The 17,503-nt window shown below is 38.3% G+C and overlaps 1 protein-coding gene across 4 annotated transcripts in view; it reads left to right on the top strand.

Moving 5' to 3' along the window:
- The window catches only part of LOC129624667 (ATP-binding cassette sub-family C member 4-like), a 171,484-nt gene that overhangs the window by 107,392 nt on the left and 46,589 nt on the right, over positions 1–17,503 (top strand). For 2 of the 4 annotated variants that reach the window (XM_055542828.1, XM_055542827.1), the window contains exon 24: positions 13,983–14,133. In XM_055542828.1, the coding sequence (XP_055398803.1) occupies positions 13,983–14,133 (151 nt within the window). Of the gene's footprint in view, positions 1–2,204; positions 3,720–13,683; positions 13,826–13,982; positions 14,134–17,503 lie in introns of those variants that run through there. The other 2 variants (XM_055542831.1, XM_055542829.1) reach the window with 2 other exon arrangements.

Genomic DNA, 17,503 nt, shown 5'->3' with positions numbered 1-17,503 from the left:
CTTATAGTTTCCTTTGTTGTGCAGAAGCTTTTAAGTTTAATTAGGTCCCATTTGTTTATTTTTGCTTTCATTTCCAATATTCTGGGAGGTGGGTCATAGAGGATCCTGCTGTGATGTATGTGAGAGTGTTTTGCCTATGTTGTCCTCTAGGAGTTTTATAGTTTCTGGTCTTACGTTTAGATCTTTAATCCATTTTGAGTTTATTTTTGTGTATGGTGTTAGAAAGTGTTCTAGTTTCATTCTTTTACAAGTGGTTGACCAGTTTTCCCAGCACCACTTGTTAAAGAGATTGTCTTTATTCCATTGAATATTCTTGCCTCCTTTGTCAAAATAAGCTGTCCATAGGTGCATGGATTTATCTCTGGGCTTTCTATTTTGTTCCATTGATCTTTATTTCTGTCTTTGTGCCAGTACCATACTGTCTTGATGACTGTGGCTTTGTAGTAGAGCCTGAAGTCAGGCAGGTTGATTCCTCCAGTTCCATTCTTTCTCAAGATTACTTTGGCTATTAAAGGTTTTTTGTATTTCCATATAAATTGTGAAATTATTTGTTCTAGCTCTGTGAAGAATGCTGTTGGTAGCTCGATAGGGATTGCATGGAATCTATAGATTGCTTTGGGTAGTATACTCATTTTCACTATATTGATTCTTCCAATCCATGAACATGGTATATTTCTCCATCTATTAGTGTCCTTTTTGATTTCTTTCACCAGTGTTTTATAGTTTTCTATATATAGGTCTTTATTTTCTTTAGAGAGATATATGCCTAAGTATTTTATTATTTTCGTTGCAATGGTGAATGGAATTGTTTCCTTAATTTCTGTTTCTATTTTCTCATTATTAGTATATAGGAATGCAAGGGATTTCTGTGTGTTGATTTTATATCCTGCAACTTTACTATATTCATTGATTAGTTCTAGTAATTTTCTAGTGGAGTCTTTAGGGTTTTCTATGTAGAGGATCATGTCATCTGCAAACAGTGAGAGTTTTACTTCTTCTTTACCAATTTGGATTCCTTTTATTTCTTTTTCTGCTCTGATTGCTGTGGCCAAAACTTCCAAAACTATGTTGAATAGTAATGGTGAAAGTGGGCCCCCTTGTCTTGTTCCTGACTTTAGGGGAAATGCTTTAAATTTTTCACCATTGAGGATAATGTTTTTATGTTTTTAATGGAGATCCAGTTTTAATTTTGATGGAGTGTAATGTGTATTATTTTTTTTTTTCCTTTTGAAGTTTATGTTTTTTTATCCTAAGAAATGTTTGGGTATCCTTAGGAGGGTGAAGATACTTTCCTATTGTTCTCCCTTTTTAGAAATTGGTGCATCTTGCATTATTTTTGGTGAATGGAAGAACAGTTAGTGGTTGATGTTTTTTCCTTTTTTTTTTTTTCCCAGTTATTCTAGCCACATTCGTTAAAATTGGCACTTGGTTAAAAATCCTTTGAATCGATGTAAGGAGGTGTGTGTCTGTATACTTTACTTTGTTCCACTGACCTGTTTATCCTTGTAGCAATATTGCAGTCTTGGTTATTGTACATTTTTGTAAGACATGAAATCCAGTAGCTGAAGTCCTCTAACTTTGTACTTCTTTGTTGAGATTATCTTAATCATTCTAGATTCTTTACTTTTCTGTGTAAATTTTAGAAGCCTTTCAATTGATTTTTAATAAAAGTATGCTGGAATTTTTATTAATATTTTCTTTTAGCTCTAGATCAATTTGAGGATTCTGAGTCTTAACAATGTTGAATCTGCAATTATGGATATAGTCTTTCTCTCTGCTTACCTAGATCTTCTTTAATTTTACAAATGTTTTTTAATGTTTAGTGTAGACATTTTATACTTCTTTGGTTAAACTTATTCCTGAATATTTGATGTTTTTTCATTATAGTATTGGATTGTTTTTAATACCATTTCAACTGCTTGTTGGTAGTTTATAGAAATACAGTTGATTTATTTGTGAATTCACTTTGCATTTCTGGAGTTGGTGCTGGTGTTTTTTTAAATTCTGTAGGATTTTTTCATAAATAATCATGCAAACTGTAAATAATGACAGTCTTACTTCTTCATTTCAAATATTTATTTTTTGTGGCTAGAACTTCCAGTACACTGTGAAATAGAAGTGCTAAGACATTCTTGTATTCTTAGGACAAAAAATTTTCAACATTTTTCCATTATGAATAATGTTAACTGTCATTTTTTTTTCAGGTAGATATCTGTTCAGAGAAGGCAATGGCACCCCACTCCAGTACTCTTGCCTGGAAAATCCCATGGACAGAGGAGCCTGGTAGTCTGCAGTCCATGAGGTCGCTAAGAGTCGGACATGACTGAGCGACTTCACTTTCGCTTTTCACTTTCATGCATTGGAGAAGGAAATGGCAACCCACTCCAGTGTTCTTGCCTGGAGAATACCAGGGACGGCGGAGCCTGGTAGGCTGCTGTCTATGAGGTTGCACAGAGTCAGAAACGACTGAAGCAACTTAGCAGCAGCAGCAGCAGATATCTGTTATCAGATTGAACATGTTTCTATTAATTCCTTAATTGCCAAGAATTTTACTTTAAAAAAAAAATCAAGAATAGATGCTAAATTTGGACAAATATTTTTTTTCTACATATCTTCAGATAATCATATAATTATTCACCTTTACTCTTTTAATGTGAATTAAGTGATTGGTATTTGAAGATTAATCTTACATTCCTGGAACAAATTCTACTTGGTCATGATATAGCATCTTTTTATTTTTTTATGTATCATTGTGTGTAATTCATTAATATTCTGTCAAGAATTTTTGTATCTGTTGTTCTTGAAGGATATTGGTATGAAATTTGCTTTTGTTAAAATGTTTTTATTGGCTTTTGGTATCAGAATTATGCAGGCCTCTTAAAAAGCCATAGGAAAGGTTTATATTTTGTAAAGGTCAATTTTATTTGTCAGCTTGGCCAGACTGCATTCCCTAGTTACTCAATCAAAAGATAATCTAGGTGTTGTTCTGTAGGTATTTTGTAGATGTGATTAAAGTCTATAATCAGTTGATTTTAAGTAAGGAGAATTATCCTAGATAGTCTGGTAGGCACAATTCAATCAGCTGAAAGGCCTTAAAAGCTAAAGCTTCCTTTGAGAAAAAGATATTCTGCCTGTGGAGAACAGCATCAACTCCTAGCCAGGAGTTTCACCTGTCCTTTGTAACAGCTGGCCCTGTGGATTTAGAACTTGTTTTGTTGATTTTTCTGCTTAAAAGTTAGTCTTCTGTTTCATTCATGTTTGCTTTTCTCCTATTTCCATTCTTATACATACTTTAGTTTAATATGCTGGGTGTTATTTTTTTTTTTTTTAATTAGAAAATGTATCTTAAAACTCTTGACTTCTACTCAACAAAATTAAGAGGAAAATACAGAGATTTCCCATATATTCTCTGTAGCCTTTTAAAAAGTGTTTAAACTGTAAGTTTACTGCCAAGCATAACTTTAGTTTGAAGCTTCAGATTTGAATGTTAGTGGATTTTCATTTTCTTTTATATCAAATGCTTTCTAATTTTATTGTAATTTTGAATAAGGCAATATTTTCAAGTTTGTTCAGATCAGATCAGATCAGTCGCTCAGTCGTGTCCGACTCTTTGTGACCCCATGAATCGCAGCACGCCAGGCCTCCCTGTCCATCACCAACTCCCGGAGTTCACCCAGACTCACGTCCATCGAGTCAGTGATGCCATCCAGCCATCTCATCCTCTGTCGTCCCCTTCTCCTCCTGCCCCCAATCCCTCCCAGCATCAGAGTCTTTTCCAATGAGTCAACTCTTCGCATGAGGTGGCCAAAGTACTGGAGTTTCAGCTTTAGCATCATTCCTTCCAAAGAAATCCCAGGGCTGATCTCCTTCAGAATGGACTCGTTGGATCCCCTTGCAGTTCAAGGGACTCACAAGGGTCTTCTCCAACACCACAGTTCAAAAGCATCAATTCTTCAGTGCTCAGCCTTCTTCACAGTCCAAATCTCACATCCATACATGACCACAGGAAAAACCATAGCCTTGACTAGACGAACCTTTGTTGGCAAAGTAATGTCTCTGCTTTTGAATATGCTATCTAGGTTGGTCATAACTTTCCTTCCAAGGAGTAAGTGTCTTTTAATTTCATGGCTGCAGTCACCATCTGCAGTGATTTTGGAGCCCAGAAAAATAAAGTCTGACACTGTTTCCACTGTTTCCCCATCTATTTCCCATGAAGCGGTGGGACCGGATGCCATGATCTTCGTTTTCTGAATGTTGAGCTTCATGCCAACTTTTTCACTCTCCACTTTCTCTTCCATCGAGAGCCTTTTTAATTCCTCTTCACTTTCTGCCATAAGGGTGGTGTCATCTGCATATCTGAGGTTATTGATATTTCTCCCGGCAATCTTGTTTCCAGCTTGTGTTTCTTCCAGTCCAGCGTTTCTCATGATGTACTCTGCATATAAGTTTAGCTTCAAACATTTATTGATTTTCTAGTTACCTTTTTGTTACCAATTTCTAGTTAAATGTATGTAAGTTAGAATATGTTGTGTACAATTTATATCCCTTGAAGTTTATTGATTCTTGCCCTAGTATAGCACATTGTAATTGAAGATAATGTTTTATGTAGTTATTGACTGCAGTGTTGTGTATTTAATTCAGTCACTTTTACTAATCATATTTTTAATATGTTCTATATCCCTCTTTATTTTATCTTCTTGTTTTATCAGTTTAAATATCGCACTGTGAGTATTGAAGTATTGAATAGCCTATTTCTCCTGAGTTCTGTCAGATTTTCATTTTTATATTTTGGCACTACGTTATTAAAATTTTATATAAATGTAGATTTTTAAAATGATCTTCTGGATAAATTGACCCTCTATTCTCATTAAATATTTCCCTTTATCTCTAAGAATCCTACCTTACTTCATGTTCACAGTGGTGTAGATAGGTACTACAGCTTTCTTTTGCTTAGTGTTTTTATGGGGAACCTTTTTCAATGTTTTATCTCCACATTTAAATGCTATTATTTTTAAGGTGTGCCTTTTAAAAGTAGCAAATAGTTAGACTCCAGTTTTGAATTTTGTAATGAGCTTGAACCCTGACAAAAGGTAGAAAGAAAACTATTGATCAATGAGATATGCTGAACACAAAGGAAGAAGTGTACCATGTTTCCCTAATGCTTTCTGTTGAGTTGGTTAACAAATTATAAACCAGGCACCACCATTCATTTTTCAGTGGAGTTAGCTGTGACTCTCATGGGAGCAAATTGAAGGATACCCAGGTCCCAAGGCTGATATGGTTGTGAAAAGATACAAGGCAGCCAAATGAGGGACGAAGAGTGTGATTGGTGTATCCCAAGGAAAGGGTGGGTTTACAGAAACTTAGTCAACATTCAGGAAACTAAGATCATGGCATCTAGTCCCATCACTTCATGGGAAATAGATGGGGAAACAGTGGAAACAGTGTCAGACTTTATTTTTCTGGGATCCAAAATCACTGCAGATGGTGACTGCAGTCATGAAATTAAAAGATGCTTACTCCTTGGAAGGAAATTATGACCAACCTAGATAGCATATTCAAAAGCAGAGACATTACTTTGCCAACAAAGGTCCATCTAGTGAAGGCTATGGTTTTTCCAGTGGTCATGTATGGATGTGAAAGTTGGACTGTGAAGAATGCTGATCGCCAAAGAATTGATGCTTTTGAACTGTGGTGTTGGAGAAGATTCTTGAGAGTCCCTTGGACTGCAAGGAGATCCAACGAGTCCATTCTGAAGGAGATCAGTCCTGGGTGTTATTTGGAAGGACTGATGCTGAAGCTGAAACTCCAATACTTTGGCCACCTCATGCGAAGAGTTGACTCATTGCAAAAGATTCTGATTCTGAGAGGGATTGGAGGCAGGAGGAGAAGGGGACAACAGAGAATGAGATGGCTGGGTGGCATCACCAACTCAATGGACATGAGTTTGAGTGAACTCCGGGAGTTGGTGATGGCCTGGCGTGCTGCAATTCATGGGGTTGCAAAGAATCGGACATGACTGAGTGACCAAACTGAACTGAACTGAACTGAGTCTTAGGGTTCCTATGTTTGTATAAATCCCATCAATGAGATATGATGCCCCAGTGTTCTATAGTCTTCTGACTTAACATAGTTAACTGAGTTGGGTGAGGTCAGAGCAAACAGAGGTGATAAAGGAGGGATCTTGGATCCAGAGCTGATCTCTGAACCTCCTGAGATATGCACAGTACCATATCTGCTTACATGCAGAATCAGTAATAACCCAAGGCTGGCATTAAGTTTCAGTTCAGTTCAGTCATGCAGTCATGACCGACTCTTTGAGACCCTATGGACTGCAGCACACCAGGCTTCTGTGTCAATTACAAACTCCTGGAGCCTACTCAAATGCATATCCATTGCGTCAGTGATACCATTCAACCATCTCATCCTCTGTTGTCCCCTTCTCCCCCACTTTCAATCTTACCCAGCATCAGGGTCTTTTCCAATGAGCTGGTTCTTCACATCAGGTGGCCAAAGTATTGGAGTTTCAGCTTCAGCATCAGTCCTTCCAATGAATATTCAGGATTGATTTCATTTAGGACTGATTGGTTTGATCTCCTTGCAGACCAAGGGACTTTCAAGAGTCTTCTCCAACACCACAGTTCAAAAGCATCAATTCTTCGGCACTCAGCTTTCTTATTGTCCAACTCTCACAACCATACATGAATACTAGAAAAATCAAAGCTTTGACTAGACGGAGAAAGTAGGGAGAACCAGTAGACCATTCAGATATGACCTAAATCAAATCCCTTATGATTATACAGTAGAAGTGACAAATAGATTCAAGGGATTAGATCTGATAGACAGAGTCCCCGAAGAACTGTGAATGGAGGTTCATGACATTGTACAAGAGGCAGTGATCAAGACCATCCCCAAGAAAATGAAATGCAAAATGGAAAAATGGTTGTCTGAGGAGGGCTTACAAGTAGCTGAGAAAAAAAGAGAAGATAAAGGCAAAGGAGAAAATGAGACATATACCAAGTTGAATACAGAGTTCCAAAAAATAGCAAGGAGAGATAAGAAGGCCTTCCTTAGCGAACAATGCAAAGAAATAGAGGAAAACAATAGAATGGGAAATACTAGAGATCTCTTCAAGAAAATTAGAGATACCAAGGGAAAATTTCATGTAAAGATGAGCACAATAAAGGACAGAAATGTTATGGACCTAGCAGAAGTAGAAGATATTAAGAAGAGGCAGCAAGAATTCACAGAAGAACTATACAAAAAAGATCTTCATGACCCAGATAACCACCATGGTGTAATCACTCACCGAGAGCCAGACATCCTGGAATGTGAAGTCAAGTGGGCCTTAGAAAGCATCACTATGAACAAAGCTAGTGGAGGTGATGGAATTCCAGTTGAGCCATTTCAAATCCTGAGAGATGATGCTGTGAAAGTTCTACACTAAAAATGCCAGCAAATTGGGGAAACTCAGCAGTGGCCACAGGAATGGAAAGGTCAGTTTTCATTCCAATCCCAAAGGAAGGCAATGCCAAACAATGTTCAAACTACCACACAATTGCACTCATCTCATATGCTAGCAAAGTATTGCTCAAAATTCTCCAAGCAAGGCTTCAACAATACATGAACTATGAACTCCCAGATGTTCAAGCTGGTTTTAGAAAAGGCAGAGGAACCAGAGATCAAATTGCCAACATCTGCTGGATCATCAAAAAAGCAAGAGAGTTCCAGAAAAACATCTACTTTTGCTTTATTGACTATGCCAAAGCCTATGACTGTGTGGATCACAACAAACTGTAGAAAATTCTTCAAGAGATGGGAATGCCAGACCACCTGACCTGCCTCCTGAGAAATCTGTGTGCAGGTCAAAAAGCAACGGTTAGAAATGGACATGGAACAAGAGACTGGTTCCAAACCATTAAGGAATACATCAAAGTTGTATATTGTCACCCTGTTTATTTAAGTATTATGCAGAGTACATCACGCAAAATGCCAGGCTGGATGAAGCACAAGCTGGAATTAAGATTGCCAGGAGAAGTATCAATAACCTCAGATATGCAGATGACACCACCCTTATGGCAGAAAGTGAAGAAGAACTAAAAAGCTTCTTGATGAAAGTGAAATAGGAGAGTGAAAAAGTTGGCTTAAGGCTCAACATTCAGAAAACTAAGATCATGGCATCTGGTCCCATCACTTCCTGGGAAATATATGGGGAAACAGTGGGAACAGAGTCAGACTTTATTTTGGGGGCCTCCAAAATCCCTGCAGATGGTAACTGCAGCCATGAAATTAAAAGACACTTACTCCTTGGAAGAAAAGCTATGACCAACCTAGACAGCATATTAAAAAGCAGAGGCATTACTTTACCAACCAAGGTATTAAGCTTAGGAGCTTACTTTTAAAAGCCTTCCATGTTTTCCCTTTGTTTCTATTTCTCCTGTAATGGAAGGGTAGTGAGTATTGTTTAATATGAAGTACATTTTCTTTCTTAATTTTTCATGTAGTCTAATCAGGGTTTTACTGCCTCCACAAGAGTCTTGTGTTAGGTAATAGCACTGCTGCTGCTGCTGCTGCTAAGTCGCTTCAGTCGTGTCCGACTCTGTGCGACCCCAGAGACGCCAGCCCACCAGGTTCCCCTGTCCCTGGGATTCTCCAGGCAATAACACTGGAGTGGGTTGCCATTTCCTTCTCCAATGCATGAAAGTGAAAAGTGAAAGTGAAGTCACTCAGTAGTGTTCGACTCTTAGCGACCCCATGGACTGCAGCCTACCAGGCTCCTCTGTCCATGGGATTTTCCAGGCAAGAGTACTGGAGTGGGGTGCTATCGCCTTCTCTGGGTAGTAGCACAGTGATTGCCATTTCATTGAGAGATTATTTTTAATTTAATGTTGCCAGAATAAATAGGTAGAAGAATTTGTCCTACACCCACATCAGTAAACAGCTTACAGATCAAAAACTAGTCATCATTTTTTTCCTCTCTAAATAACAAGGAAATCTTGCCTTGTTTTCTTGCCAATAAGTGAATCTTACTTTGTTTATTACACTTAAATTATATATTTTGCAAAATCAGTAATAGTTTAAGGCTATCTGGATGATTTGTACTTACCATAGCTTGAAACAGAATTCTTAAGAGTCTGATACAGAATTAAAAGTTCAGAAATTCTTTTGAGATGTTAGCAATCTTAATTATCCTGATTTTATTTTTTAATGCTGTAAACATATAATAAAACAACTGCTTACTGATTAATGGCTTTATGATTAAGTATATATTTCACATTTTGCCTGGGCTGGTGGCTCAGACTATAAAAAATCCACTTGAAATGTGGGAGATCTGGGTTTGATCCCTGGATTGGGAAGATCACCTGGAGGAGGACATGGCAATCCACTCCAGTATTCTTGCCTGGAGAATCCCCATGGACAGAGGAGCCTGGCAGGCTACAGTCCATGAGGTTGCAAAAAGCCAGACATGACTGGACTGAGTGACTGAGCACTCACATTTTGCCTAATATAAGAGCAAGCAAGAGATAATTCGCATAAGAATTCAGTTCAGTTCAGTTCAGTCACTCAGTCGTGTCCAACTCTTTGTGACACCATGAACCGCAGCACGCCATGCTTCCCTGTCCATCACCAACTCCCACAGTCCACCCAAACCCATGTCCATTGTGTTGGTGATGCCATCCAACTATCTCGTCCTCTGTCGTCCCCTTCTCCTTCTGCCTTCAATCTTTCCCAGTATCAGGGTCTCTCAAATAAGTCAGCTCTCCGCATCAGGTGGCCAAAGTATTGAAGTTTCAACTTCAGCATCAGTCCCTCCAATGAACACCCAGGACTGATCTCCTTTAGGATGGACTGGTTGGATGGAGTGAACCAAAAGTATGGATGGAATATTTATTTGCATAAAATAAGAAAAGCAAATTTTTACTCTTGTTTAATGATAACATGTTCTTTGGCACAAGCTTCACAGAGACTATCAAGAACAGAATCCCTTAGTATGAAGTTTAAATTAACATGTAGTAGATACCTAGGAATTTCTACAGGACTGCAAGCAATTTGTAAATTAAATGCACAGGAGGTAAATAGGTTCTTATATTTCAAACTGTGCTTATGAAAGGAGTATGTTAAAATCTGCAGTACTACAATACAGTGTTAATTCTGCAGTCAAGACTTCCTGGCAAAATTTTAATGTTTTTACCACCCTCTTGATGCTGAACACCATACAGATGTTAAACATTTAAGCTCTTCAGCCTCATTTTCTGTCCTTAGGGTTTATGTATTTATTAAATATTATTTTTTTCCAAGTCATCTTGCTTTTGGGGCTTAGAACTCATCTTTCTTATGAAATTTTCTTTTTTCTTATTTAAAGAATAATTCTTAAATTAACATATGTTAGTATGTTCTATTAGTGAGCACTTTTAAGAGCTTTCAGGCTTTCCTGGTGGCTCAGCTGGTAAAAAATCCACCTGCAATGCAGGAGACCTGGGTTTGATCCCTGGATTGAGAAGATCCCCTGGAGAAGGGAATGATTACCCACTCCAGTATTCTGCCCACGAGAATTCCACGGACTCTGTAGTTCATGGAGTTGCAAAGAGTCGGACTCAACTGAGCAACTTTCATTTTCACTTTAAGAGCTATCAGTGCTCTATGAGCTGAGTAGGCTGTTATTCCCTGATTAACTGGGAATCTTAGACTGGATCCCCACTTGGGAGAGACCAGATCTGATCCCAGGAAACCCAATAAAATTAGAATATGCAGATAGAAGGAAAAATATATAACAAGAGAGTATATTTATATGTTAATTTTGGGGGGGCCATATGTCATGGTTTATGGGGTCCTAGTTCTCTGAACAGGGATTGAATCCAGGTCCATGGCAGAAAAAGTGCTGAGTCCTAACCACTGGACACCCAGGAATTCTCTAGATGTTAGCTTTTTAAATATAAATTTTGCTTCTCTATGTGATACAGTATCAGGCAGGAATTAAAAGAAGAGGTTTGGGGTCAAAAGCACCTTCTTTGGACAAGTCAATAAACTTCTCTGAGCATCTGTTTCCTGCTTTGTAAATAGGATAATCTCTCCTATTTATATTGATGTGAGAATGAGATTAAATAATGCCTGTGAAATGCTTGTGAGGTGGTGTACATGGCAAGCCTCTTAAAATGTTGTCCATTATTGGTATTTGGGAGAGTGGAGGTAACCATCATTTCTTTGTGAGATCGAGATAAGTGTGGAATTTCTCGTCTTATGTGAAAACTTGCTATTGTGGCCTCTAACAATAAACTAATGTCCTATTTTTCAATTTTTTTGATTGATCAGGTTTTTAAACAAACAATATTTTCTTTTTCTTTTGTTTACTGTTTTTATATATACTTCATTAACAGTTCATTTAGAGACCAGTGTGGTTTCTCAGAAATAGCTGCTCACAGGACAGCATCTTTCTTGAAGAAGAGAGGTGCTCATTAGACTTCCTTCCATAGGTGGTGGTGGTGGGCCCTCTGCCTTAGTGATCTGATATTCTAACCAGACTGTTGTCATTCTCTGCAAACTAAAGAATTATCCTGAACTGTGAAAAATCACCATGTACTCTCAAGTGAAAGATTTCATCCAAGAATTTTTTGTATTTGTTCATGTGGCTTCATTGACTTTGGGTGAAATTTCCCAACTGGTAATAGGTTACAAACATATAACCTAATAGGTTACAAACATATCAACATGATTCCCCTGTATCTTGGGGCATCAGGACTTGAGTCACTTGCTTCTAGGTCAACATTCTTCTTGGTGTGCACACGTCATGGTCTCTGTCGTAGTGTGACAGAAGTACAGAAATACTGGCCATGGTGAGGTGAGTCATCAGATTGGCCTGAAATCCAGTCATAGGGTGGGAATTGTGTGTGTAGCTTAGATTAGGCTCCTTGGAATTCCTGGGAATATGGAAGGAGGAAATGAGGTTGGCTTCGGGGAAGGGATGTTTATTTCATACCAGAATATTTTGTTTCCCTCTTCAGATGTTGGCTTTTTCCTGTCTACTATGTGTGTCTTCTACCAACTTAAATAAAGAGTTTGCGACAGCTGACAACAAAAGATTCAGAAATTTATATACATAGATACATACAAATGTAAACCCATACATTGTATGTATATATGTGTTTTTATAATATAATATCCAATCCACAGTGAGGGTGGCTATAGTATGACCGACAGGTAGAAATAAAACTCTTAGAGAAAGCCTTTTTTTTTTTTGCTCAAAAACTCTGGCTCCTTTTTGCTCAAAATTTTTATCAACTGTGATTATTACCTGCAAATTATTCATGCCACTCATTTTGTTTGTTAAACCAGCCCGTGAAATTCAGTCATCAGTCTCTTAGACTCCTCTAAAAAGTGTTCATGTATTCTTCCTGTTTCTCCAGCACTCCGTGCCTTGTACAGATCATCATGGATTTGTATCCATCTGAGATTGTAAACTTCAGAGGCCTTGGCCCAGGCTGTGTGAATCTGCACATCTCCACCACCCCACCCCACTTCCATAGCAGACAGACACTAATTTTTATTACATTTCTACCACCTAAAGCTTTATACCATAATATCATACTTTTCCTGATAAAGATGAAACTTAAATTAGCATCAAACAATGCCTTGATTTTCTATTCTGTGTGAATGTGAGCTAAGTCACTTCAGTCATGTCTGACTCTTTGTGACTCTGTGGACTATAGCCCTCCAGGCTCCTCCGGGATTCTCTAGGCAAGAATACTGGAGTGGGTTGACATGCCCTTCTCCAGGAATCTACCCAACACAGGGATTGAACTCATGTCTCCTGTGTCTCCTGCAGTGCAGGCATATTCTTTACCATTGAGCCACTGGGAAAGCCTGGTTCTATTCTACCTGCTATCTTTTTAGGCCAAGATCATTTTCCAAGATAAAATTACCTCGGGGGATGATGTGATGATTAAATGAATGTTCATAGACCTCTTAGCACAGTGCCTTGCATATAGTAAGTACCTGGTAAATGTTGTCTGTTGTTGTTATAATCATTAGCCTTTGAAATAAACATTTTAAATACTTAACATAATGATAGAAAGTTGGTTGTATGTTGAGAGCAAGCTTAAATGTGTCATAAAGTTTCAAAAGCAAATTTTGAGCAAAACGGAGCCAGAGTTTTTAAGCTAAAACAAACAAACAAACAAAAAAAAAAACAACTTATTGGACTTTTTCTAAGAGTTTTACTTCTACTTGTCGGTCATACTATAGCCACCCTCACTGTGGATTGGATATTATATGTTGAGAGCAGGCTTAAATGTGTCATAAAATTGGGCTCCCCAACTCTGTGAGTTATGCTTTGTTGTCTCCGTCAAGTTGCTTTTTCTATCCCTGTGCTTCAGTGTTTCCATCTGTAAAATGAAATAGTACTATTACTAGATTGGGCTGGTTGTGAGACAGTAATACATGTGAAATACTGAATGTACAGCTTGTATACAGTCAGCACTTAGTAAATGTTAACTATGGTTAGAAAACTGAGAAAGAAAGAAGAATTTCTGTTTCCAACGTTCAACATTTAATTTTGTCCTAGTTTTCTGGACACTGAATGTGTAATTAACTACATCTTTCTCTCCACATGCATGGCTGACGCTTCTGCCATTCCTCACCTGTGATGCCTCACTCATCCCTCTACTAACACTTACTTACTTTGGATAGTTTTGGATTCAAGTCCTACTCAAATATTCTCATCTGTTAAAAATAGTAATACCCACCTCATCAGTTTACTGAGTGTATCATAAGAGCTAATACCCAGAAAGTTCTTATCAGAGTGTTTGACACATGCAATAAATATTGTAATGACCACCTATAATTGTATTTCTTTGGATGGTAAAGCATTTCCTGCCTTTCCAACAAATCTTTTGAGTAAAGGAGTTGAATCTCAGCAAAACAGTGAAGTTTATCTTTGAAAAGAATCCTTGATAAGGAGGCCTCTGTACCTATCTTCTCTATTTCAGATGTTTATATTGATGACTGGTATCGCAGGTGTGATGGTGGGTGTGATTCCTTGGATTGCAATACCCGTGATTCCCCTTAGCATCATTTTCTTCCTCCTTCGGATATATTTCTTATGGACGTATGGAGATATCAAACGCCTGGAATGTACAAGTGAGTGCCAGGGCTCTCAGGTTGGGATGGCAGTGCAGGCTGAATTCTGTTCATGCCATAATTAACCAGACCTCTGAAATTCTGCAGACTGTCTTCCAGAATTTTTCACTAAGTTAACATTAGGTAATTAAATATTATGGCTCCCGAGAGTCATGTGACCCTTAAGGCAAATGGATCTGGAGGCAGGTTAGCTGCAAGCTTTTCATTTTAGCACAGTAAGTATGAATGTGAGGACCACGAGGATTGAGACTGTTTTTGTTTAGTTCATGACATGCTTCCTAACACAGAGCAGCAACTCCATAAACGCTTTTCAAAAAAATAAAATGTTTCATCATATTAGAACTAATGTAGAAGGAAACTATGAGATTTTTCTCTCCCTGAAGTTACTAGAAATGACAAGGAAAGAAAAAGCTCATGCAAAGGAAAAGAGGCATCAGGAATTATACTTCCATGTTAGAGGTGATATATCTGAAAAATACTTTCTTTCATATACTCCAAAGATGGCAAATAAACTTCAGTTGTTAAATGCTTTGCAAAGATAAGCCCTGTTATTTTTCAGATTTGCTCTTTATCATCGCCAGTATTTGGGGTGATGCCACAGTTTCTGGTCTCCCTTTCCCAAAGTTGTTCATTTAAATAGATGCTGAAAATAATCCCCTTAGGAGGACACAGGAAAGAGATCTATTTAGTATGCATATAGTCTATTTTTCCATTCATTTTATTTTATTTTTTCTTTTTTATTTATTTATTTATTATTATTATTATTTTTTTTTTTACTTTACAATATTGTATTGGTTTTGCCATACATCACGGATGCATGGCTTGCCATGCATCTGCCTTGGGTGTACACATGTTCCCCATCCTGAACCCCCCTCCCACCTCCCTCCCCATACCATCCCTCTGGGTCATCCCAGTGCATTTTAGAATAATGGGGAACACATTTTATGATTAATTATTCCATTATGCAGGTAATCATAGAGGATGAAATAATTCAGAGATTATCTCACTATTAATTCATAAACATATTTCATCAATATTAAAACAAAAAATCATAAGGAAAGTAGAATTGTTACATATCTTTTCAAAAATGTATAAAAAGATAGTAGCCAAAAAGCAAGGAAAGATGTTTGTATCAGAAATTCCAAAGATAGATAGTTATTGCAAATTCACACTAACTTAACTTTGTGGAAAACAAGCCAAAAAGACAAGCATATTGATCCCATGGTTTTTTGTATTTACTAAATGGGGAAAAAATCTAAATTCAAGATAAAGGAGTTTTGGGTTGTACTGTTTGCATTTTTTTTAATAATAAACTATTGAGAGACATTTATCCTAAGTATTTGCATAAAGTATAGCATTTTTATAAAAGCTATAAAAATTTAACTGTTCAAGAGAACCAGCTGACCTCCCATGAGATCTGGTCTTATGAAGTGTTTAGATGGATGGGGAGCAGTTGAGTCCAGGTGTGTGTGACGTCCTGCTCATGTGACTTGGTAGGACCTGGGGAGGCAGAAGAGGAAATGATGAGCTCCATCCAGTTTTATAATCTGAGGCCACCCATGAAACTGAGTCATTCAACAGTCTTGTTGCAAAGCAGGTCTCTGGTACATTCAAAGAGGGATTGTCCCAGAAGGAACATGTGACTGAGATTTATGCCTGGAGAATGGGCCTCTTCCTTTCATATGGAAATGGAAGGAAGGGTACTTCCTGAGCCTTTTTCAAGAAGCAGTACAGGATTTTCTCAGTGTTTGATCTTGAGAGTCTGAGAATTTTGGCCCTATCCCTGTGAATATTGGCATTTGTTGCAGCCTAACAGGCTGCCACAAAGTTAGACAATAAATTCAACTCAACCCAAGTACTCTTTCCTCCACACCCCAGATAACCAAATATGGTGGCCAGTTGATTAGAGCTATTTAAATTTTCTCTTTAGGTGATGGGTCTGTGTCATAAATACTGCCACTGTTTTCTCTAAATAGTAACTGATAGTAAAAAAAAAGTCACTGCTAAGGCACAAGCAAAAAGAAAGACACCCTATTGCTTTCTTCAGTTGCATAAGCTTGCTTTATCCTTGTGCTCTGAAGGACTACTGGCATCTTGAGGTTTCTTTTCAGATTCAAGTGCCTAGCTGCCTCTGAAAACAGGTTAATTTTTGTCATCTTAATGATACATCTACAGCTGATTATAATTTTTTTTTTTTTGCACATTTTTACAAAAGCAAGCACAGCAATGATAAGTCATGGAGAGGTACATAAAACTAAATGATGCTTGGCTGCCTTTCTCTAGCCAACTCTATCCATTTGGCAGTGCCTGAATGATGAAGCCATATCCAAATTCTGTCTGAAAAGGTTCTGTGATCAACTGGCAATGTCTGCTGTGGTCATCACTAGGGAAGGGTTAGCACGTGTGTCACATATATCCAGACCATGACTCCTCAAGTCTGCTATTTTAAGGGGTTCTCATGCCAGATTCCCAGGGACTTTGTTCAACTGAAGGTATTTAGTAAGATGTGCAGTCATGGCTAAGACTGTTGGATATTAGTTGAGTAAGATTTTGAAGTTTTCTGAACATAAATAGCAAACTCTGGAGAAAAATGCATTTAGGCACACATGGGCATCCTTAACCCTTCTCCTTCTGAGACAGTGCAGCTGTAACTAAAAATACGGCCTTGGGAATAAGACAGAGTTGTGTCTGACACCCAGCTCACCAATGAACAGTGAGTGCTCTTAGTCCCTCAGTCTCGGGGTCCTTATGAGGATTTCTTGAGTGAGTGCTTATAAAGTACTTGCTGGCCATTTCCAAAGGCATAGAGGTTTGAACATGAGGGAATTAAGAACACAGTAACAACTAGCAGGTCTCAGGAAGCGTGAATGATGACCTGCAACAAGAAAGTCAGCCCTGGGTCCTTGCATGCAGTTCCCCTGCCAGGGAAGATCAGCAGTCCTTGTGGGGTGTGTCCCCAAGTATCCCCAAGGTTGTGGAAAACACAGCCGTCAGTCATGTAAATAGTAAGATTACACGTGTCTGTGACTGTGGACTGATGCCATGGCTGTGACCTAGTCTGCTTCAGGACAGTGAGCTCAGTGCTTCTAGGAAAAGAGGATGTTACATTGGGCAAGACAAGACCAGAGCCTTCACATTCTCTCTTCCCTGTACTAGTTAATTTTCTTTGCAGAGCCTCTGTTTACTCATCCTGGCTTCCTGCTTAGCCCTAGTGGGATTTTAAATAAGCAGGATGGTTTTTCACAGGTCAGCATTCCCTCTGGCTCACTGTAATTTTTGGGTATGAGGTGAGGTAGGTGATGGGGTGTTTGGCTTCCCTGGGGCTCAAGGCTGAGATGACACCTGGTTTCTAAAGTCAACCCCATCCTCC

This window comes from Bubalus kerabau, chromosome 12 (genome assembly GCF_029407905.1).
Source record: "Bubalus kerabau isolate K-KA32 ecotype Philippines breed swamp buffalo chromosome 12, PCC_UOA_SB_1v2, whole genome shotgun sequence".
Taxonomy (NCBI): Eukaryota; Metazoa; Chordata; class Mammalia; order Artiodactyla; family Bovidae; genus Bubalus; species Bubalus kerabau.
The sequence above is the reverse complement of the archived record's forward strand: the minus strand, read 5'-3'. Positions and strand labels throughout refer to the sequence as shown.